This window comes from Oryctolagus cuniculus, chromosome 17, assembly GCF_964237555.1.
Source record: "Oryctolagus cuniculus chromosome 17, mOryCun1.1, whole genome shotgun sequence".
NCBI lineage: Eukaryota > Metazoa > Chordata > Mammalia > Lagomorpha > Leporidae > Oryctolagus > Oryctolagus cuniculus.
The window spans coordinates 53,897,163-53,920,344 of record NC_091448.1 but is presented as its reverse complement, the minus strand read 5'-3'; the positions used below and the strand labels follow the sequence as shown (position 1 = coordinate 53,920,344).

The following is a 23,182-nucleotide window of genomic DNA, read 5'->3' as shown; positions in this document are numbered from 1 at the left end:
GCTCCTGGCTTCGGATTGGTGCAGTTCCGGCGGTTGTGGCCAATTGAGGAGTGAACCAGTGGATGGAAGACCTCTCTCTCTCTCTCTCTCTCTGCCTCTCCTCTCTCTCTCTCTGTGACTCTGACTTTCAAATAAATAAATCAATCTTTAAAAAAGAAAGAAATTGGTCAGTGTCACTCCTCCCGCTTTATTCTTCTTCAGTATTATGTCAGTTATTCTGGGTCTTCTGCCTCCCTATATGAACTTTATTTTATTTAAAAAAATTTTAATTAAATATTTTTGAGAGGAAGAGGGAGAAAGGGAAAGAGAGAGAGAGAGAGAGAGAGAGAGATCCTATCTGATAGTTTAAATGCCTACAATGGCTGGGGCTGGTCCAGACCTGAAGCTGGACCCAGAAATGCAATCCAGGCTTCCCACATGGGTATCAAGAATTCAACCATCTGAGCTATTACTGCTGCATTGAATCTTCCTATCCATGATCATGGACTATATCCCCATTTATTTAGTTCTCTGCTTTCTTTCATCAGAGTTTTGTAGTTTTCCTCATAGAGATCTTGTACAAGATATACCTCCACCACCACCACCATCGTCATCATCACCATCATCTTTACTTTGGTACTGAAGCCTCATAGCTCAATTTTAAGCCTTTCTAAGTTTCCCTCTAACCACAGAGCAAATACTTAAGCAAAAGTTCAAACAGGTAACTTCCCAAGATACTCGAAACAGACGTCTTCAGTGGCACTTCCCATCCCTTTACTCCAGATGCATTATTTTCTCTCCACTCCTATAAAAGGGGTCTTGGGACCACTGCCTTGTGGAATTTCCCATCAGACCTGAGTGGTTGGGAATGAAAACATCCGTAGGACACGTAAGTGCCAAAGGTCTGCGGGACGCTGACAAAGCCAGTGTCTTTTCTGGACAGGCTCTTGATCCCCAACTCTTGAGAAGGTACAACAGTAGCTTTAGGTAGGGCTTTGTGAAGTCCTTTGAAAGTGTCTCAAGAGTTAGAACCGGCGGGCTCCAAGCCTTGCCCTCCTTGAACTTGATGCACTTTAATTTTATTTTTTTAATATATTGGAATTCCCTCACCCCAAAATAACTTGACGGGCCAGTATTGTGGCACACTGGGCTAAGCTGCCACTCATGATACCAGCATCACAAATGGGAGTGCCATTTGGAAATGGCAAGTAAGCGGAGTCTCATTTACTCCACTTCCAATTCAGCTCCCTGCTAATGCACCTGGGAAAGCAGCAGACGATGACCCAAGTACTTGGTCCCTGCCACTCATGTGGACAATTGATATTAAGGGCCTGGGCCCAGCTCTAGCTGTTTTGGGCATTCATGGAGTGAACCAACATATGGAATGTCTCTTTCTAGTTCTCTGTCTCTCTTTCTCTCTCTGTCACTCTGCCTTTCAGTTAACAAACTAAATCTTTAAAAAAGTAAATAATTTGAAAAACATTGATCGGGGCACCCTTTAATCTCCCGTGGGATTATTTTAAACTCCTCTCCCCTTCTTCTAGAGCTTCCTCCTATCTTTATGGATCACCTCAAAGGCTTGAATATTAAATGATTATATGATTAAGAAAACCCTGACATTTTCCCAGGAGCTCTGTGCTGCACTTCAAGGTTTCTTGAGAATATATGTTCAGTGGAGAAGCATCTAAGCTTAGTTAGAGCCATCTGTTCTGTTATCAGAAATGAGATAGGCAGATGCAGAATGCAGCACAAGCCTTCAAACTCAAAAGTTTAGTAGAAGCAGCCCTCGGAAGTTTCTGGAGTGCTGGACATAGCAGTGTTATGACGTAAACCAACATGACTACAAATTGCACCGTGCTCTGAAGAGCTAACAAAGGGGTGTGGTTCTGAGTCCCTAACTGCAGACACCTAGGAGTGACTCTGCTAGAAATGAGGGCTTACGGAGAGAAGCAGCCGGTGCACTTGGCAAATTTAGGTGTGGCCTTGCATTCGTCACTCTTTCTCTAGTCTGTAGATGTTTTTCTTAACGAGAGTCGGTGCTGCCAGTTGGGGGAAGAGGTGGTCAGAGCAGAGCAGGCTGTGAGGGTCCACTCACCAGACTATACTTGTCCTTCACGGGTCCAGTGTCGGCCAGCAGTTTGGTCCTGGGGTTCATTTTTAGGATATCTCCAGTCGTGGTGCCAAGGTAGAAAAAGCTGTCGTCGTCGGCCATCTGGGGAAGCGAGGCAAAGAAACCTAAGGAGCTGCCTGGCCTAGGGGCGCCAGTGGGCCCCGATTAGAGGGGGCATGAGCCTTGCCTGAAACCCCAAGGAAGACTTACAGAGAAGCTCATGCCTACGTCCATGTCCCCAGACTCAAAGGTGAGCAGGATTAGAACCAAACATAGATCTGGAGGGAGGCCGGTGCTGTGGCGTAGTGGGTAAAGCCGCCACCTGCAGTGCTGGGATCCCGTATGGACGTGGGTTCGAGTCCTGCCTGCTTCACTTCAGACCCAGTTCTCTGCTGTGGCCTGGGAAAGCAGCAGAAGATGGCCCAAGTCCTTGGGCCCCTGCACCCACGGGAGACCCAGAAGAAGCTCCTGGCTCCAGATTGGCACAGCTCTAGCCACTGAGGCCATCTGGGGAGGAACCAGCAGAAGGAAGACCTCTTTCTCTCTCTGCCTCTGGCTCTCTGTAACTCTGCCTTTCGAATAAATAATTAATTAAAAAAAAAAAAAAAAAGAGCTGGAGGAAGGGGCCGACGTTGTGGCACAGCAGGCTAAGCTGCCGCCTGGAACACCAGCATCCCATGTGAGCGTAGGTTCAAGTCCCGGCTGCTCCACTTCCTGTCCTGCTCCCTGCTAATGCACAAGGGAAAGCATTGGAAGGTGGCCCCAGTACTTGGGTCCCTGCCACCCACGTGGGAAACCCAGATACAGCTCCTGGCTCCTGGCTTTAGCCTGGCCCAGCCCAGCTGTTGTAGCCATTTAGAGAGTAAACCAGTGGACAGAAGATTTTTTTTCTCTATGTGTGTCTTTCTCTCTGTAACTCTGCCTTTCAAATAAATAAAATAAATCTGGAACAAACAAACAAAGAACTGGAGGAAATACTGGAATCCAGTGATTCTCTTGCACAATCGGGTCTGAAAATCTATTTGAGTCTGATGTGACGTGAACATGCATCTCTGCCAGTGTAGACTGTTCAGACTTCTGCAATGGGCTCCCGGGATAAAAGAAGATACATTCACCTTTTCCCATGTCTATAAAGTGACTATGTGTCCAACAAGAGGAGTAAGTGGAGAATGAAGTTGTAAGTACGAGTGTAGGAATACCCATCTTAAATATATGAATAATTGCTCTTTGTGGGAGAGACTGCATTTCAACAGTGAATTTCATTGTTAAGAGATTTTATTCCCGGTGGCAGAAATAACACGGGTGGCATAGGGATGTGTTGCAGGCTCTGCGTGGCACCCAGCTGCAACACTTCCCTCTGGCGAGCAGGCTTTGGCTGTCCGATGACAGCCCGGGTCCCAGTGAGCCAGACCGCCCCAGGCTGTGTCTAGGCAGTGTCTCCTGGTCTGCAGAAGTGAGATGCTCTCTCACCTGTGTCTCTTCATCAACAGCCCATGTGTCCACACCTCCCCTTCTCCCCAGGCGCATGCACTAATAGTTCCTTAAAATAGCGCTTGAAGTTAACACCTACGGCAATGCTCATGACTATCCTTTTCATCTGTCCTGTCTGGCACTCAGTTGGCCAGATTTTTCTGTTTGGAAGATCCAGTTCCCATACTCGAATTGTCCCACTAAAATGAAAAAAAAAATCATATTCATATAAACACACATTTAATATTCATCTTTTTTTTTTCTTTTTATATTCTCTTGAAGGAGACGCTGAAGGTAAGAGTGCTAACACTTTTTTTTTTTAAAGTTTAATCATCTAGGGGACAGTGTTGTAGTACAGTGGGTTAAGCTGCTGCCTGCGACACCTTATGGGTGCCAATTTGGAATCCTGGCTGCTCGGCTTCCAATCCAGCTCCTTGCTAATGACACTGGGAAAGCAGAGGAAGATGGCTCCAATGCTTGGGCCCCTGCCATCCACATGCGAGACCTGGATGGAGTCCCAGGATCCTGGCTTTGGTCTGGCCCAGCCCTGGCTGTAGTGGCCATATGGGAAGTGAACCAGTAAATGGAAGATTCTCTGTCTCTCTGTTTTTCCCTCTCTGTCACTCTTTCAAATAAATAACTAAATCTTTTTTTTTTTTTTTTTTTTTTTGACAGGCAGAGTGGACAGTGAGAGAGAGAGAGAGACAGAGAGAAAGGTCTTCCTTTTGCCGTTGGTTCACCCTCCAATGGCCACCATGGCTGGTGCGCTGCGGCCGGCACACTGCGCTGATCCGAAGGCAGGAGCCAGGTGCTTCTCCTGGTCTCCCATGGGGTGCAGGGCCCAAGTACTTGGGCCATCCTCCACTGCACTCCCGGGCCACAGCAGAGAGCTGGCCTGGAAGAGGGGCAACTGGGACAGAATCCAGCGCCCCGACCAGAACTAGAACCCGGTGTGCCGGTGCCGCTAGGTGGAGGATTAGCCTATTGAGCTGCGGCGCCGGCCATAACTAAATCTTAAAAAACAAAACAAAAACCAATTTACCGGGTAGGGGTTGGCTTTCAAGTTGGTCAGTGAGTTTCACAGCCCCTGAATGAGTCCGCCCTCGGAATTAGCCATGAAACAAATGCACACTGCACATCGCCAAGGCGGGGATGGGATGGAAGAGAGACATAGCACAGCACAAATGCTGCAGTCTGACAGCAAAAGCAGCCAACAGCTTGCACCTTTCACAGGCGGACTGGAAAGGTCAGTTCCATCCAACACACATGTACACTTTGGTTCAGTCCTGTTTTCAGATTTTTCCCTTCTGACTTGGTGCAGGATATATATATATATATATATATATAACATATTAGATGTATTTATTTATTTGAAAGTCAGAGTTACAAAGAGAGAGAAGGAGAGGCAGATAGAGAGAGAGAGAGAGGTCTTCCATCTGCTGGTTCACTCCCCAGTTGGCCACAATGGCTGGAGCTAGGCCAATCTGAAGCCAGGAGCCAGGAGCCTCTTCTGGGTCTCCCACATGGGTGCAGGGGCCCAAGGACTTGAGCCATTTTCTACTGCTTTCCCAGGCCACAGCAGGGAGCTGGCTCGGAAGTGGAACAGCTGGGACTCGAACTGGCGCCCATATGTGATGTTGGCACTGCAGGCGGCAGCTTTAGCTGCTACACCACAGCGCCGGCCCTGAGCGCAGGATGTTTTTTAAAAGCACAATTTTATACATGTTGAGCCTCCCCTTTAGACTCCAACTGTGGTTCTGATTGTGAATCTGTTAGATGCTGGTCTTTGTTCAGATGCTCAGCTTGGTCACCATGCGCTGGTTAAAGCTGACCCGACTTGGGGCGGGTGCTGTGACTTAAGCCGCCACTTGCAATGCCAGCACCCCACATCAGAGCGCCAGTTCAAGTCCCAGCTGTTCCAATTCTCATTAGCAGCTCTCTGCTAATGTACCTGGGAAAGCAGTGGATGATGGCCCAATTTCCTGGGTCTCTGCACCGATGTGGGAGAACCAGGTACAGTTCTAGGTGCCTGGCTTCAGTCTGGCCCAGCTCTGGCTGTTGCAGCCATTTGGGAAATGAGCCAGTAGATGGAAGATATCTCTTTCTCTCTCCCTACCTTTCTGCCTTTCAAATAAATAAAATAAATCTTTTTTTTTTTTTTTTTGAAGTTGACCCTCCTGGAAATGATCTCATATGGTTGATAGTCTAAACATCTGAAACTTGCTGGCACAGTTCCCTTGCAAACTATCATTTCCTGAGACCCAAATCAAGAGCAGGTGGTAAGAAATATCAAGCAGCAAATGAATCTGTGCAATTGTGCAAATTACTCCGTGAGCGTAGATGGGAGATAACGCGTTCTCAGCGACAAAGAAGCAAGCTGAGCTGAGCTTTGCAGGCACGCGGAGTCTCTCCTGCAGGAACCACAGAATTTCCAAACGGCCGTATTTAGACTGCTTCTGGCCGAAAGGACTTTTAGGGACGACAAGGTCACGACAGTCACAACAGTTCCGGTGTAAGGGATTTGTTCTCCCAGACTGGCAAGACCCCGTTTCCTGCACAGGAAAGCAGAGGAACCCATGGGTTCTGACAACGCGAGCCGCAGGCACGTACTTCCCAGCAGTGACGAACATCTCGTCCCGGCACCTGGAGAAGACCACGGTGGTGGCGTTGCCGACGTTGAGGCCGGCCGCGGGGCTGCCGCAGATGGCCTCTCTCTTGGCTGTGCTCCATACCACCACGCTGCCCAGACGGGAAGGACCAGAGGGGGGAAAAATCGGGGGAAAAACAGGCTTTCAGAATAAGAAACAACCGTTTGAGTGGTTCTAGAAAGGAGAAACAACGTAGGTTACTCACAAAGGAACAACAGCAAAAAATGACGTTGGCGACCCCCTCCCCCGCCCAACACAGTGCCAAAACGCACGAGTGACACTTCAAAAGTCTGGAGGAAAGCTGTGAGCTCACCAATCACACGAGATGTTCATGTGACGGCATTTTCAGATGCGTAAAGCAAAATTTACCACGCAGGCATCGTGGGTAAAAATCTTTCTTGGGAATGTATTCCAGAAAAAGAAAAAAAGAATGCAACGAAGAGGATGACATAGGGCAGCGTTCTGGAACTTGAACATGAACATGCACCTGCATCAGACTGCGGATTAGTCAAACCCAGACTGTGGGGTCCCAGCCCCAGAGTTTGTGGTTCAGTAGTGCTGGGGTGGGCTGGGGGAGGCACTTTTCTCACAAGTTCCAGATAAAGCAAACGCTGCTGGCTGGGGACTACGCTTTGTTCAGAGCCGTGTTTTCTTCTTGCTGGGTACAGTTGTGTAAAACCTTGTCCTCAGCTGAATAATATCTGAGCAATGGGACCAAAAAATTCTGGGAAAGTAGAGGATGTGATGTCAAACATTTGAATCCAAATATTTATTTTTTTATTTATTTAAAAATATTTTATTTGAAAGGCAGAGTTACAGAAAAGCTGAAGCAGAGAGAGAGAGAGACAGAGAGAGAGAGAGAGAGAGAGAGAGAGAGAGAGAGAGAGGTCTTCCATCCACTGGTTCACTCCCCAGTTGGCCACAATGGCCAAAGATGGACCAATCAGAAGTCAGGAGCCAGGAGCTTCCTCCAAGTCTCCCATGTGGGTGTGGGGGTGCAAGGACTTGGGCCATCTTCCACTGCTTTCCCAGGCCATAGCAGAGAGCTGGATTGGAAGTGGAGCAGCCGGGACTCGAACTGGCGCCCACATGGGATGCCGGCACTGCAAGTGGCAGCTTTACCTGCTACTCCACAGTGCCAGCCCTGAATCAAAATATCTAAAGGGAAACAGTGCGGAGTGTACCAATCTTGCTGACGTGAACACACGCCTGTCTGTATGGCCCCACCTTCCTACATATGGAACGTATGATCGCAGGTGCTCTTTAAAATCCAGGGACACCCAAGATCCCCCAGAATGGGGAAGCAGGAAGCTGCATCTTCTTCTTTTTTCATGACAGAAACTGACTGATGCCATCTACAGTAGAAAAACTGAGAGGCCAGTCACTTAAAAAAAAGTTAAAACGATATCGAGAGTATGAACTGAAAAACAAAGACTGTGAAAATCAGGAGCCTTGTATCTGTGAGAAACAACAACATGTCCACATGAAATCTCGTCCATGCATGTTCACAGCAGGATTGCTCATCACAGCTTAAAAGTGGAAGTGACCCAAAAGTCCTTCATCTGACGTACGGGTAAAGAAAATGTGGGACATCTGCACAAAGGAATACTACTGGACAATGAAAAGTGACATGCTGCTTTGTGCCACAGGGGCTGAGCCTTAAAAGCATTTTTTTTCAGGGAAGGAAGCCAGTCATGAAAAGGCCACGTACTGTATGGTTCCATTTATGTCCAACATCAATAGCAGGCAGCTCTGCAGACACAGAGAATACATCAGTAGGTGCCTAGAGCCACAGGGAGGAGCGATGGGGAGTGATAGTCAGTGGAGAGGGAGCTGCTTTTTCAAAGGTGTATTTTATTTATTTGAAAGGTAGAGGGGCTGGCGCTGTGGTGTAGTGGGTAAAGCTGCCGCCTGTGGTGCCGGCATCCCATATGGGGACCAGCTCAAGTCCCAGCAGCCCCACTTCTGATGCAGCTCTCTGCTATGGCCTGGGAAAGCAGTAGAAGATGGCGCAAGTCTTTGGGCCCCTGTACCCACGTGGGAGACCCAGAAGAAGCTTCTGGCTCCCAGCTTCAGATTGGTGCAGCTCAGGCCATTGCAGCCATTTGGGGAGTGAACCAGCGTATGTAAGACCCCCGTCTCTCTCTCTCTGTGCCTCTCTGTAAAACTGACTTTCAAGTAAAATAAATAAATCTTTAAAAAAAAAAAAAAAAGAAAGAGTTACAGAGACAGAGAGAGAGAAGAGAGAGAGATTTATATCTTCTGTCTCCTGGTCTACACTCCAAGTGGTTGCAATGACCAGGGCTGGGCCAGAGAGAAGCCAGGAGCCTCCTGTGGGTCTCCCACATGGGTGCAGGGGCCCAAAGACTTGGGCCATCTTCTGCTGCCTTCCCAGGCACATTAGCAGAGAGCTGGACCAGAAATGGAACAGCTGGGACTCAAACTGGTGCCCATATGGAATGCTGGTGCTGGCGCTATAGGTGGCGGCTTTACCCGCTGTGCCACAATGCTGGCCCTAGACAGGGAGTTACTGGGGTATTTAAAATGCTTCAGAATTGGCTGGCGCCGTGGCTCACTAGGCTAATCCTCCGCCTTGCGGCGCTGGCATACAGGGTCTAGTCCCGGTCAGGGTGCCGGATTCTGTCCTGGTTGCTCCTCTTCCAGGCCAGCTCTCTGCTGTGGCCAGGGAGTGCAGTGGAGGATGGCCCAAGTGCTTGGGCCCTGCACCCCATGGGAGACCAGGAGAAGCACCTGGCTCCTGCCATCGGATCAGTGCAGTGTGCCGGCCTCAGTGCGCCAGCCGCGGTGGCCATTGGAGGGTGAACCAACGGCAAAGGAAGACCTTTCTCTCTGTCTCTCTCTCTTTCACTGTCCACTCTGCCTCTCAAAAAAAAAAAAAAAAAAAAAAGCTTCAGAATTGATCACAGCAATTGTTGAAAAGTCTGTGAATACACTAAAAGCCACTCAACTATACAATATATAGTTACAAACTGTAAACAGGTGAACTTTATAGTGTGTGAGATAAATCTCAATCAAGGGAGAAAAAAAGCCAAGTGCCTTTGTAGAATGGCTCTGGGAAACATACTTGGAATCTTGGATCCTTTTGCACAGCAGGACGACACAGTTTCTTTAGAAACCGTGGCTAGGGGTAGCTTTAATTTTTTCAAAACCAAATTTCAGATTTAAAAATGAAGTGCCCTCACACAGAGAGAGCTGGCCAAATAAATTCCTGCACATCTGTACAACACAGCACTCTGCAGTCATTAGGAAGAATGAGAAACAAGAAGCCACATGGACACAAACAGAAGACATTTATGGTAGAAGCTAGCCACACAGTAGGCTGTGTTACAGCATGGATGGCTGATCACCTCAATGCAAAAGAATGTCATGAGAAGGCTACAAAATACGAAAGTTAGACGCAGACTGTAGGATGCCCACCATAATTTGTAGCTCCCTTGCTGTTTCCGAACCTCTGAGTAGCGCGAGGCGGTTTGGGTAGAGTGAACCCTCCCCACACATTCAGGGCCGACCCCTGATTGTCCAAAGCCATGTGCAGAACCGCATCCTCTGCACCACAGGGACTGTTCAGAAATGAGCCTGTTGCGCTTTCTGAGTAGAAAAAGGTTTGTTTTCCTTCGGGCTTCTCAAAATTCTCCAATTTTCTGTAAACAAATTTTAAACAGCCTAAAATCAAGTTTACACTCACAAAGCAGATGAACAATTTTGCTACATTAACCTTGGCTTAGGGACCAAAGCCTAGTCCCTCTGGAAGGAGGTAGAGCATCCCTGGGGGTAGGACACAGGCATCGGTGTTTTTAAAATCTCCCCAGGTCATTATTTGCTCCAAGTTGAGAACGGCTGCTTTAAGTTGAGCTAACAATGCTAACAGAAGATTTCTGCACATGTTTCTCATCAAAACAATCAGAAACGGCCTGGGGAAGTTATGACCGGTCACACAGGACTACTGGAGGAAGAAAAATAATGAAAATTTTATTGACTTTCACGTATTAAAAGAACTGTAAACATGTTAACTGCACATACATACTAACTTCCTTTGTGACAACCCTCGAAAGCTCAAACAAGGAAATACGTAAAAGTCTACCCAGACATTAACTCTTACACAAGACTTGAGTGTTATTTTCCTTCTACAGATTATGTTCCTTCAACATTTACACAGGGATATGTACCGAACTGATTGCTCTTCCCAACATGAAAAATGAACTTTTGCAAACTCGATAACTATAGCGTTCCCAGACACTGCTGACACTGGTGACGGCTGAAGAAATCACTCAGCGGTTACCCTTCTGGGCTCACCTCGAATCAAAGCCAAAGCAACGGCTCAACTGACACCTTGCATCCCATCTGAACAGAAAGCCTTTTCCAACAAAAGCTACTCCGTGAGGAAGAAGGAACTGCTACACCAGATGTGCAGGCTGCAGCGTAGGGACACCGGAAACATGAAAAAGCAAGCAAGTGGGACACCTGCGAAAGGACACAACAGTGCTCCAGGAACAGATCGCTATCTGAAGGAAAGCTATGAAGTGCCCGAAAAGGAATTCAAAATAAGGATCCTCAGGAAATTCAACCAGATGCAAGGGGATCTGGTTCAGAGAAATGAGGAAAACAATGTGTGATACGGATGAGATGTTCAGCAAAGAGACAGAAATCACTGAGAAGAATCAGCCGGAGATTCCGGAACTGAAAACTTAGGTCAATGAAATAAAAAAAAAAAAATTTCAACAACAGAACAACCATCCCAAAACTTAAGGACAAGACTTTTTAAATAATACAGCTAGACAAAAATAAAAAGAAGAGTGTGTTTTACCATTAAGTGAATGAATATTCCTATTACTTGATACCTGAAGTAGGAGAGAAGGGAAAAGCACTGAGATCCTATTTAATGACATAATAGTAGAAAAATTCCCAAATCTTTTAGGAGATATGGACATTCAGATACAGGAAGCTCAAGGAGCACCAACCAGATTCAACTAAAAACACATCCTCTAAGGTACAGTATAGTCAAACTGTCAGAAGTTAAGAGTAAGGAGAGTCCCAAAGACAATGAGATAAAAATGTAAAGTTACATATGAAGGAAAACCCATTTGACTAACAACAGATACTGCACAGGGCAGAAGAGATGATACGATCAAGGTCCTGAAAGAGAAATTAAAAAAAAAAAAAAAAGAACCTTCTAACTAAGAATACTATATCCAGTGAAGCTGCCCTTTAGAAGTGAAGGAGAAATAAAGTATTTTCCAAACACAAACTGAGAGACTTCATCACCACCAGACCAGCCTTATAAGAAATCCTGAAGAGGGTCTTACGTTAGGAGTAAAAGGATCATGATAACCATCACAAAGACACAGGACAGTACAAAATCCACTAACACAGCAGATACACAAAATAGAAAGAGAAGAGGGGCCAGTGTTGTGGTGCAGCGGGTTAAGCCACCACGTGCAACACTGGCATCCCATACTGGAGTGCCGGTTCAAGTCCCAGCTGCTCTCCTTTCCATCCAGCTTCTTGATAATGTGCCTGTGAAGGCAGCAGACGATGGCCCAAGTACTTGGGCACCTGCACCCACATGGGAGACCCAGATGAAGCTCCTGGCTCCTGGCTTTGGGTGCTGGGGGTATCAACAATTGATTTCAAAAAGTACTACAAAACTACAATAATTACAACAGCATGGTACTGGCATAAATACTGACACATAGATCAATGGAATAGAAGAGAGAACCCAGAAATTAATCCACATAGATATAGTCAATTGATTTTTTTTATTTGAAAGGTATAGTTATACACATACACACACACACACACGGATCCTCCATCTGGCTGATTTACTCCCTAAAAGGCTGCCATGGCTGGGGCTGAGCCAAGTCAAAGCCAGGAACCTGGAACTCCATCCAGGACTCCCATATGGGCAGAAGGGCCCCAAATACTTGGGTCATCATTGCTGCTTTCTCAGGAACATTAGTAGGGAGCTGGATCAATAGCAGAGCAACTGAGACTTGAATCAGTACCCGAATGGGGTGCCAACATTGCAGGTGGCAGCTAAACCCCTATGCTGCAATATCAACTCCACCAATCGATTTTTTTTTTTTTTTGGTGAATGTGGGGAGCAGCTCGGACTAGACTGTTACTGGAATTAAGACTTATTCTATGCATCTGCTCTCCCACAATATGGCGCTGGGAGAGAAGTAAACAGCTTCCGCACAGCTGCCTCCAGTTCAACCAATTAACTGTAGGACTTGCTCCTGATTGGAGGAGAGCAGCGTACTCGGCGTGTGGGCAGCCGAGTTGGGATTGGCGGAGGAGGACTATAAAGGAGGAGAGAGACGGCATGCACCAGGAACATCTATGGGGAACATCTAAGGGAACCCGTGCAGCCCCCCAGAGAGCCGGCCGGCGGTGTGCCGCTCCCCTGCGGAAGTGGGGAATGTGGCCAGGGGGAACTGCCCTTCCACGGAGGTGGAAGGGATAGTAGCCAACCCGGGAAGAACCAGCAGCAAACCCGGGGAGGGTCGAGCAGACGAAAGAACAGCGCAGGGTCCTGTGTCGTTCCTCCACGAAGAGGGGGAGCGACATAATGGTGCCGTGACTCGGATAGGAAACTTAGGAGGGAAGAAATGACTCGGATAGAAAACCTAGGACGGATAGGAAACCTAGCTCGGATAGGAAACCTAGGACGGATAGAAAACTTAGGAGGGAAGAAACGTGACTCGGATAGGAAACCTGACTCGGATAGGAAACCTAGGGCGGATAGGAAACTTAGGAGGGAAGAAATGACTCGGATTAGGAAACCTAGGTCGGATAGCAAACTTAAGAGGGAAGAAACGGGAAGAACTAGGGAAAATATCGGAGAGAGAAACTAGCAAACAGCCTAGGGAAAATATCGGAGAGAGAGACTAGCAAACAGCCTAGGGAAAAGCCGGACGAAAAAGGAGCCGGAAGAAGCTATTGAAAGCCTAGGCATAGACTCAGATACGGACTACGGGGGGAAGCTGGGAGAAATCTCTAAGGTCGAAAGCGAAAGTGAACGCTAGAACAAACAGACTCGGACGCGGACTGTGGGGAGAGGCCAGGAGAAATGAGGGAGGAGTATTGTTGGAGGAAAGCTTGGGGAAACATACCGGGTAGAGAAAAATGTTAGGGAAATTGAAGCCGCGGGGGGCAGGCCAAGGCGGAAACGAAAGCCACTTTGGGGTTCTCAAGTTAGCCCGGGAATAGGGGGCGAAAAGTTGAAACCAGAAGCTGAGACGCAAGCCAGATTGGGATCCGTCTGATTAGCCCGGGGAGCAAAGGACGGGAAGCCAAATCGTGGGGGCGGAGACGTACGCTGGGTTGAATTCGCCAGGCTAGCCCGGGGAACTTGGATTGAATGCTAGTGGTGGAGACGCAAGCTACGCTGTGTTACTCGCGGAAGCCGCCACGTGCAGAGAGAGCACGGGGCGTGAATAGATAGGGAACGCTGGCGTAGGCCGTGGTTCAGACGCGAAAGGGTTAAGCGTGGAGACCGCGGAGCGCGCGAAGCCGAGCCGCGCAAAGCCGGGAAGCTGCGCAGATGAGAGAGGCGTGCGGGCTGAAGCGGCGCAGAGCCGGGAACCCGCCGGCGGGGCGAGGTGCCGGAAAGCCGCAGGGATAAGAGAAACAGAAGTTTTAGAAGTAAAGTGAGAGAAATAGGAATGCTGGAAGATAGAAGTAAAATGGGAGAAATAGGAATGCCCGGAGATAGAGAAATAGAGAGAAATAAGGCCTCCCCTCAACATGCCAATTAGAAGGCTTGGATTCGGTCTGCCCGATTAGTGAGGCGATGAGCACCTGGGCGGCTAGCCGCAGGTCACCGAAGACAGGCACGAATTAACATCAGTAAAGCTTCCCCACAATGCAACAATTAGGAGGCTTGGATTCGGTCTGCCTGATTTAAGGCGGTAAGCGCCAGCAAAGCTCGACCAGAGTATGAGCTGCAGGTCACCGAAGATAGGCACGAACCAACACTAATAAGTCTCCCCCACAATAAGGCAATGAGAAGGCTTGGATTCGGTTTGCCTGATAGGTCTTGTAAGTCCCCTGCAGGCAGAGCAGAGCATGCGCTGCAGGGCACCGAACACAGGCACGCATCAGCGCCTAAAAACCTCCTCACAACATGGCGAAGAGAGGACCCGGATTCGGTTTGCCTGATGGATAGGACTTGTAAGAGCCTGTGGCAACTCTAGCAAGTAGAGCAGAGTGTGTGCTGCGGGACACCGAAGACAGGCGCGTATCAACGCCAAAAAAATAAAAAGAAAGGGGGATCTGTGGGGAGCAGCTCGGACTAGACTGTTACTGGAATTAAGACTTATTCTATGCATCTGCTCTCCCACAATATGGCGCTGGGAGAGAAGTAAACAGCTTCCGCACAGCTGCCTCCAGTTCAACCAATTAACTGTAGGACTTGCTCCTGATTGGAGGAGAGCAGCGTACTCGGCGTGTGGGCAGCCGAGTTGGGATTGGCGGAGGAGGACTATAAAGGAGGAGAGAGACGGCATGCACCAGGAACATCTATGGGGAACATCTAAGGGAACCCGTGCAGCCCCCCAGAGAGCCGGCCGGCGGTGTGCCGCTCCCCTGCGGAAGTGGGGAATGTGGCCAGGGGGAACTGCCCTTCCACGGAGGTGGAAGGGATAGTAGCCAACCCGGGAAGAACCAGCAGCAAACCCGGGGAGGGCCGAGCAGACGAAAGAACAGCGCAGGGTCCTGTGTCGTTCCTCCACGAAGAGGGGGAGCGACAGGTGAAGATTTATTTATTTACTTGAAAGGCATAGTGATAGAGAAAGGGAGAGACAGACAAAGAGAGAGATCTTCCATTTGCTGTTTCACTCCCCAAATGGCCACAGTGGTCAGGGCATGGACAGGCTGAAGCCAGGAGCCAGGCGCTTCATCCAGGTCTCCCACATGGGTAGCAGGGGCCTAAGCACTTGGGCCTATCCTCCACTGCTTTCCTAGGAGTACTAGCAGGAAGCTGGATTGGCAGTGGAGCAGCTGGGGCAGGTACCAGCTCCCGGCAGCTTAACCACAGCCATGAAGCTGGCTCCCCACCAACTGATTTTTGACAAAAGTGCCAAGGACATACACTGGAGAAAGGATAGGCTTTTCAAAATATATTGCTAGCAAAACTGCATACCAAATACAGAGGAATGAAATTAGATCCCTACATCTCACTATACACAACAATCAACCACAGATGGCTCAAAGGCCTAAATGTAAGACCTGGAACTATGGAATTACTAGAAGAAACCCTTCTAGACATTGGTATAGGCAATGATTTTTTCGATACAGCCCCACAAGTGCAGGCAACAAAAGTAAAACTAGACAAATTGGATTTTATCAAACTGAGAAGCTTCTGCACAGCAAAGGAAATAATTAAGAAACTGAAGAGACATCTGACAGAATGGGAGAAAATGCTTGCAAACTACTTATCTGACAAAGGATTAACATCTAGAATGCATCAAGAACTTCAATAAACAACACATACATACACACATACACGCAACCCAACCCAGTTAAGCAATGCACTTGAATAAACAGAAGAAATACAAATGGCAAATGAATAAATGCTCAATATCACTGGCCATCAGGGAAATGCAAATTGAAACCACCCCTGTTAGAATGGCTATAACCAGAGGCAGAAAATAATGAATACTGGCAAGAACGTGCAGGAAGGGGAGCTCTTACACACTGTTGGTGGGAACGTAAATCAGTACAGCCACTATGAAAAATCAGCATGGAAATTCCTTTAAAAACCAGAAACAGAACTGTTATATGATCCAGTAATCCCATTATTGAGCATATAACCAAAAAACATGGACTCATTGTATCAAAGAGATACCTACTCCAGCACACTGTGTTTATCACAGCAAGATATGGAATCCAGCAAACTGTCCATCATCAGGTGAACAGATAAAGAAAATGTAGTATACATACACTGTGGACTACTGTACAGCTATATAAGAAAACGACATTCTGACATTTGCAGCCAAATGGATGGCACTGGAGGATATCATGTTAAGTGAAATAAGCCAGACACAGAGCCAAATACTGCATATTCTCTCCCATATACATAAAACCTCAATCTGTACACAGAGTGATGGTTATTAGAGGCTGGGAGGGGTGTGGGGACAGAGTGAGTTTGGATAACACATACCAACTCAGTAGGAGCAAGTTCCTAGTGTTACACAGCATAATGGGTAGACCAGTTCACAATAAGCTAGTGTATATATTATGTGAGCAAATAGAACAAAGAAGCTCCAGGGGCTACTGCTGTGGTGCAGCGGGTTAAAGCCCTGGCCTGAAGTGCAGGCGTCCCATATGGGTGCCGGCTCATGTCCCGGTTGCTCCTCTTCCGATCCAGCTCTCTGCTGTGGCCTGGGATAGCAGTAGAGGATGGCTCAAGTCCTTGGGCCCCTGCACCCACATGGGAGACCTGGAAGAAGCTCCTGGCTTTGGATCAGTGCAGCTCTGGCCATTGAGGCCATCTGGGGAGTGAACCAGCAGATGGAAGACCTCTCTCTCTGTCCTTACCTCTTTCTGTAAATCTTTCAAATAAATAAAATAAATCTTTTTTAAAAAAAGAAGCTCCAAGTCTCCAAAGAAGAGGGATATTGATTACCTTGGTCTGTTCATTGCACATTGCATACACATATTAAAACTTCACAGTGAAGTCCGCAAACAGACACACCTATTGTTGATTAAACTTTTCTTTAAGTTCATGAAAAATGGAATTAGAAAATTTTTTGTACAAATTTTTTTTGAAATCCATGTATATGGAGGGTCTTCAGAAAGTTCACTCTGAAAAATTGCGCATGATTTAAAAGATATTTTGTACCAAAATAAACTTAGCTTTTAACTCTATTTTCCATAAACGTTTTGAATTACCCTCATAGACTACTTTTTAATATACCTTCCCTGCCCATCATATCATTCCTGTGTGTTCCCCTATACACGGGACCTGACGGTGAGTTCCTCAAAGGCAGAGATCATGGCTTGGCAAGGTCAAGTTGAAGATGTCTTCCATGATGCCAGGGTTTGTCCCCTGGCTCTGCTACTTCTCAGAGGGTGACCTTAGTTCCTCATCCGTCACCTGGTGCCAACAACGTCCACTTCATGGAGTTGTTGGGAGGTTTGCATGAGATAATGCCACTGAAGCGCTCAGTATATGCCTGCCTCATGGTAAGTGCTCCAAAGAAACTAAGCCATTGCCTTTGACGTCAATGATGATGACAACAATGATGCCTTTCTTTGACAGCAGTGGATCTTGGACTTAGCTGCATGTCTCAATCACCTGGGAAACTTACAAACTCCTAGAACCTAGGCAGAACAAACCAGTCTCTGAAAGTGGAGCCGGGCACTGGTCATTTTCTAAACATGCTCGGGTGATTTCAACGTGTGGCCAGGGGTCAGAACCACTACTCTCTGTGTTTTTAATGCGTTCTCCAATGCAGACAGGCTCAGAGAGAACAGTAGCGGGGACAGGTTGGTTGACAGCCACGGCAGGAAATGGGTAAACCTGCTTTCGTTTCCTTACCTTCCATCGTCTGGGCCTCCTAGTGATACCAAGTACAAGTCGTTGGGTGAGAAGGCCAGGGCTTCGATTTTGCCCTTGTGAAGTGACAGCCGGGCAATCAGCTCCCTTTTCTTATAATCCCACAAGATGATATCTGCCTGGAGGCAAGAAGGCACCGTTAGATCATAGATCAAATTTAAATTATTGTCTATTTACTTATTGAATTTTTAAGTTGGTAGGGGGGAGCAGGGAGAGAAATCTTCCGTAAGTTGCTTTACTCTCCGAATGTCTGCAGCAGCCAAGAACTCAGTCATGCCTCAGGTGGGTGGCAGGGACCCAAGTACTAGAGTCATCACCTCCTGCCTCCCAGGGCGCACATGAGCAGGCAGCCGGATCGGAAGTGGAGCAGCTGCAGCCCCAAGCAGGCACTCTCTTATGGGATGTGCACATCCCGAGTGGCCTCTTCACCACTGCACCAGGTGTGTACCCTGTAAACACAACTCCAATAGAACCGGAGGAGACAGCTAGCCCTCTCGGTGAGAAACAATCAAGAATGTCACTTTTTTAGAAATTAGGTTATGTCTTGGAAATATGACAGCAACCAAACGGAACCAGATGTAGGAGGGACTTTGGTGCCGAAGCAATACGGGTCACAGATGGCGACACCTGGTATAGACACACAGGACCCCTTCACGACAGAATGAAGAAAGTGGGTTACAGGAGAGGCCCAGAGCAAGAAGCAGGGAGGGCAAGGATTCCCGGCGGCACAGGGCCAACAGTGTGAAGTGGGGCACCTCTCGGGAGCCGCAGGGGTCATTTTCACATTATTCACCTTGAACCCCATGAACGTGACCTGTCCCGAGGCGATGTAATTCCCGTTCTTGGAGATGGTCAAACAGGAGACATTGTTACCGTGGCCGTGCAGGAAATTCTGCTCGTGGGTGTTTATGGCCTGAATGAGGATGGTGCAACCCAGGGGATAAATCAGGTGCTCCTGGTCGGGGTGGCACTTGAGGCCGGTGGGCACATGTCCTGGAGGAGAGAGACAGGGCATGATGATAACCAGGGGCAATCGTAGCTGCTGATTTTTTTCACTTGACTATAAGAGCCAACACTTTCCAAGCAAGCCTTAGATCAAACACAGTATGTTGGGGACTACCGGTAATTGTACTGACAAGAAGGTTGGACTGACATATTGCTTCTCAAACTTTAATGTGCAAACACATCCCCACGGGATCCTGTTAAGTGCACGTTCTGATGTCAGGTCTGGGGGGGGCTGAGGGTCTGCCTTTCTAACGAGCTCCCACGTGATACTGGGCCAGGAACCTCACTTTGGACAGAAAATTCCTAGAGCCCCCTCTTGTCCTACTAAGAAACATGCACAGGGGTGGGCACTCAGCACAGTGGTTAGACACCCGCAACCCACAGCAGAGTGCCTGAGCTCAGGTTCCTAGCTCAGCTTCTGACTCCAGCTTCCTGATAATTTGCACCCTGAGAGGCAGCAGATGATAGCTCAAGTACTTGGGTCCTTGTCACGCGTGGGGGAGACACAGATGGAGTTCCTGGCTCTGCCTGGCTGTTGCAGGCATTTAGGGAGTCAACTAGCAGACTGGAAGATCCCTGTCTATCTGTGTGTGTGTGTGTGTGTGTGTGACTGTATGTGTATGTGTGTGTTTATTTCAAATACATAAAAATAAATCTTTAAAACGAAGCATGTGTGCAGGTGTGTGCACCCCCTGTCTGGATGAGTGCAAGGCACAGGGCAACCTCAGGCAAACGTTGGCTGACGATGAGCATTTGGCTTGCTTATTTCACTAATCATGACGTCCTCTTAGTTCACCCCCATGGTTGCAAATGGCAGGACTTCCTTCTTTCCTTATCCATTCACCTGTCCACAGACATTTTTTTTAAAAGATTTATTTTATTTATTTGAAAGACAGAGTTACAGAGAGAGGTAGACAGAGAGAGGTCTTCCATCTGCTGGTTCACTCCCCAAATGGCCACAGCAGCAGGAGCTGGGCCACTCTGAAGCCAGGAGCCAGGAGCCAGGAGCTTCTTCCAGGTCTCCCATGTGAGTACAGGGTCCCAAGAACTTGGGCCATCTTCTACTGTTCTCCCAGGCCATAGCAGAAAGCTGGATCAGAAGAGGAGCAGCCTGGACTAGAACCAGCGCCCATATGGGATGCCGGCGCTTCAGGCCAGGGCTTTAACCCTCTGCACCACAGCGCCGGCCCCTGTCCACAGACATTTAGGTTGTTTCTCAGCTATTGTGAATAATGCAGCTGGGAACAGGTGGGTGCAGAGATCTCTCCAAGATGCTGACTTCCTTTCCTTTGGCTGCACCCAGAAGTAGAATTGCTGGATCATACAGCTGTCCTGGAAGCTCCACTGTTTTCCATGATGGCTGTGCACCTGACATTTCCACCCACAAAGGTCTGTTTTCTCCACATTCTCACCAGTACCTGTTAGCTTTTGTCTTTTTGATAACATCCTAAAGGGTAGGAAGTGACATCTTGGTGTGGTTTTGATTTGCATTTCCCTGATGAGTAATAACGTTGAGCACCTTTTTATAAACCCATTGGCCATTTGTATGGTGTTTTTTTGTTTGTTTGTTTGTTTTTTTTTTTTTTTTTTTTTTTGACAGGCAGAGTGGACAGTGAGAGAGAGAGAGAGACAGAGAGAAAGGTCTTCCTTTGCCGTTGGTTCACCCTCCAATGGCCGCCTCAGCCGGCGCACTGCGGCCGGCACACTGCGCTGATCCGAAGGCAGGAGCCAGGTGCTTCTCCTGGTCTCCCATGGGGGTGCAGGGCCCAACAACTTGGGCCATCCTCCACTGTACTCCCGGGCCACAGCAGAGAGCTGGCCTGGAAGAGGAGCAACCGGGAGAGAATCCGGCGCCCTGACCGGGACTAGAACCCAGTGTGCCGGCGCCGCAGGCAGAGGATTAGCCTATTGAGCCGTGGTGTCGGCCTGTATGTTTTTGTTTTTGTTTTTAATTTGAGAGTTATATGCATTTATAGAGAAAAAGAGAGAGAAGGAGAGAAGACAGAGAACTCCCATCTAATGGTTCACACCCCAAATTCTCACAATGGCCAGGGCTGGGCAGAAGCCGAGAGATGGGCACTCAATCCAGATCTTCCATGTGGGTGGCAGAAATGCAATTATTTGTGACATTACCATTGTCTGCTAAGGACCTAGAATCAGCAGTCGGAGCTGGGGATCAAACCCAGGTACTCTGATATGGGATGTGGGCATTCTAACCTAATCTTAACTTCTAGCCAAATGCCGGTCCCTGTCTTCCTTTGGAAAAAAATGTTCAGAAAAATGTCATTTAGTTCATATTTTTAGAAATTGAAACCGGAGCACATTGTGCTAACTGAAGGAAGCCAGCCACAGAAAGACAAATTATCAAATGATCTCCCTACAGGAGGGTACTTCAAAAAGATCATAGAAAAATGGAATTCAAAATAAATAAATAAACCTTTCAAAAAAAAAGAACTGCTTTGGTTACTTGTCATATTTATTTTACAATAGCGACTTTAAGGTCAGTTAAAAATCAAGCTTCTATAGTGAATTGGTAGTAAGTGTATAGATTAATTTAATAATTATAATTTTTATGACCCCCCCATAGCATTTTTCTTTTTTTTTAAGATTTATTTATTTGAGAATCAGAGTTACACACACACACACACACACAGAAGTCTTCCATCTGTTGGTTCACTCTCCAATTGGCTACAACAGCAGAGCTGCTCTGATCTGAAGCCAGGAGCCAGGAGCTTCCTCTGGGTCTCCCACACGGGTACAGGGGCTCAAAGACTTGGGCCATTTTCTACTGCTTTCCCAGGCCATAGCAGAGAGCTGGAATGGAACTGGAGCAGCTGGGACACGAACCTGCGCCCATATGGGATGCCAGCACTGCAGGCGGCGGCTTTACCTGCTACACCACAGCACCAGCCCCAGCTTTTTCTTTTCTTAAACATTTGTATTTATTTATTTGAGAGAGCGAGAGAGCGAGAGAGAGCGCTAACTTTCCCATGTACTGGTTCACCTCTCAAATGCTTACACAGGCTGGCACGGGGCCAGACCAAAGCTAGGAGCCCAGAACTCAATTTGAGCACCACCCATGCGTGACTGGGATCCAATTCCTTGAGTCTGTTGCCTGACATCTCCTAGAGTGTGCATCAGCAGAAAGCTGGAATGGAGAAGGGAGCCAGGACTCAAAACTAGGGCACTCCCATAAGGGATGCAGGTGCTCCAGCAGTGTCGTCACTGCCAGGGCCAAGTGCCTGCTGGCCCCCCACCCCCCAACTCTCCCCCACTGTGGCAATCACTTTCTTCTTCTTCTTTTTTTTTTTTTTTTTACAGGCAGAGTGGACAGTGAGAGAGAGAGACAGAGAGAAAGGTCTTCCTTTGCCGTTGGTTCACCCTCCAATGGCCGCCGCGGCCGGCGCACCGCGCTGATCCGATGGCAGGAGCCAGGAGCCAGGTGCTTTTCCTGGTCTCCCATGGGGTGCAGGGCCCAAGCACCTGGGCCATCCTCCACTGCACTCCCTGGCCACAGCAGAGAGCTGGCCTGGAAGAGGGGCAACTGGGACAGAATCCGGCTCCCCGACCGGGACTAGAACCCGGTGTGCCGGCGCCGCTAGGCGGAGGATTAGCCTAGAGAGCCGCGGCGCCGGCCTTCTTCTTCTTTTTTTTTTTTAAAGATGTATTTATTTATTTGAGAATCAGAGTTACACAGAGAGAGAAGGAGAGGCAGAGAGAGAGGTCTTCCATGCACTGGTTCACTCCTCAATTGGCCGCCATGGCTGGAGCTGCACCCATCCGAAGCCAGGAGCCAGGAGCTTCTTCTGGGTCTCCCACATGGGTACAGGGGACCAAGCACTTGGGCAAACCTCCACTACTTTCCAGGCTATACAGAGAGCTGGAACGGAAGTGGGGCATCTAGGACCCGAACCTGTGCCCATATGGGATGCCAGCACTGCAAGTGGTGCCATCCCACAGCGCCGGCCCCTTCTTCTTCTTCTTTAAGATTTATTTATTTATTTGAAAGGCAGAGTGACAGAGACAGAGAGATACAGATCTCCCAGTCACTGATTTACCCTCCAAATGCCTGCCACAGCTGGGTCTGGGCCAGGCTGAAACCAGGATCCCAGAATTCCATCTGAGTCTCCCGTGTGGGTGGGTGGCAGGAATGCAAGCGGTTAAGCCATCACCTCCTGCCGCCTCCCAGGGTGCACATTAGGAGTCCTCACAGGCATCTCAAGTAGCAGTACAACCTGCTGTGCCACACCTCTGCCCCTCACGTTCCTTCACACCCATTCACGTAGTCTTCCATTTATTTCTGGATGTTTCAACAGCGTTTTTGTTCCTATTTCCTCCTTCATCAAAAAGAGGTATAAATACTTATTAATATAGTCTTCTGGTTTTGAA

General features: G+C 48.1%; 1 protein-coding gene across 1 annotated transcript in view; it reads right to left on the bottom strand.

The window, feature by feature from the left end:
* Window positions 1–23,182, bottom strand: part of CFAP52 (cilia and flagella associated protein 52) — a 60,370-nt gene that overhangs the window by 27,766 nt on the left and 9,422 nt on the right. The window contains exons 3-7 of the mRNA XM_002718974.5: window positions 18,582–18,781; window positions 17,771–17,907; window positions 6,170–6,298; window positions 3,660–3,759; window positions 2,075–2,191 (exon numbers count right to left, since the gene is read on the bottom strand). Coding sequence (XP_002719020.3) covers window positions 2,075–2,191; window positions 3,660–3,759; window positions 6,170–6,298; window positions 17,771–17,907; window positions 18,582–18,781 — 683 coding nt within the window. The remainder of the gene's footprint in view (window positions 1–2,074; window positions 2,192–3,659; window positions 3,760–6,169; window positions 6,299–17,770; window positions 17,908–18,581; window positions 18,782–23,182) is intronic.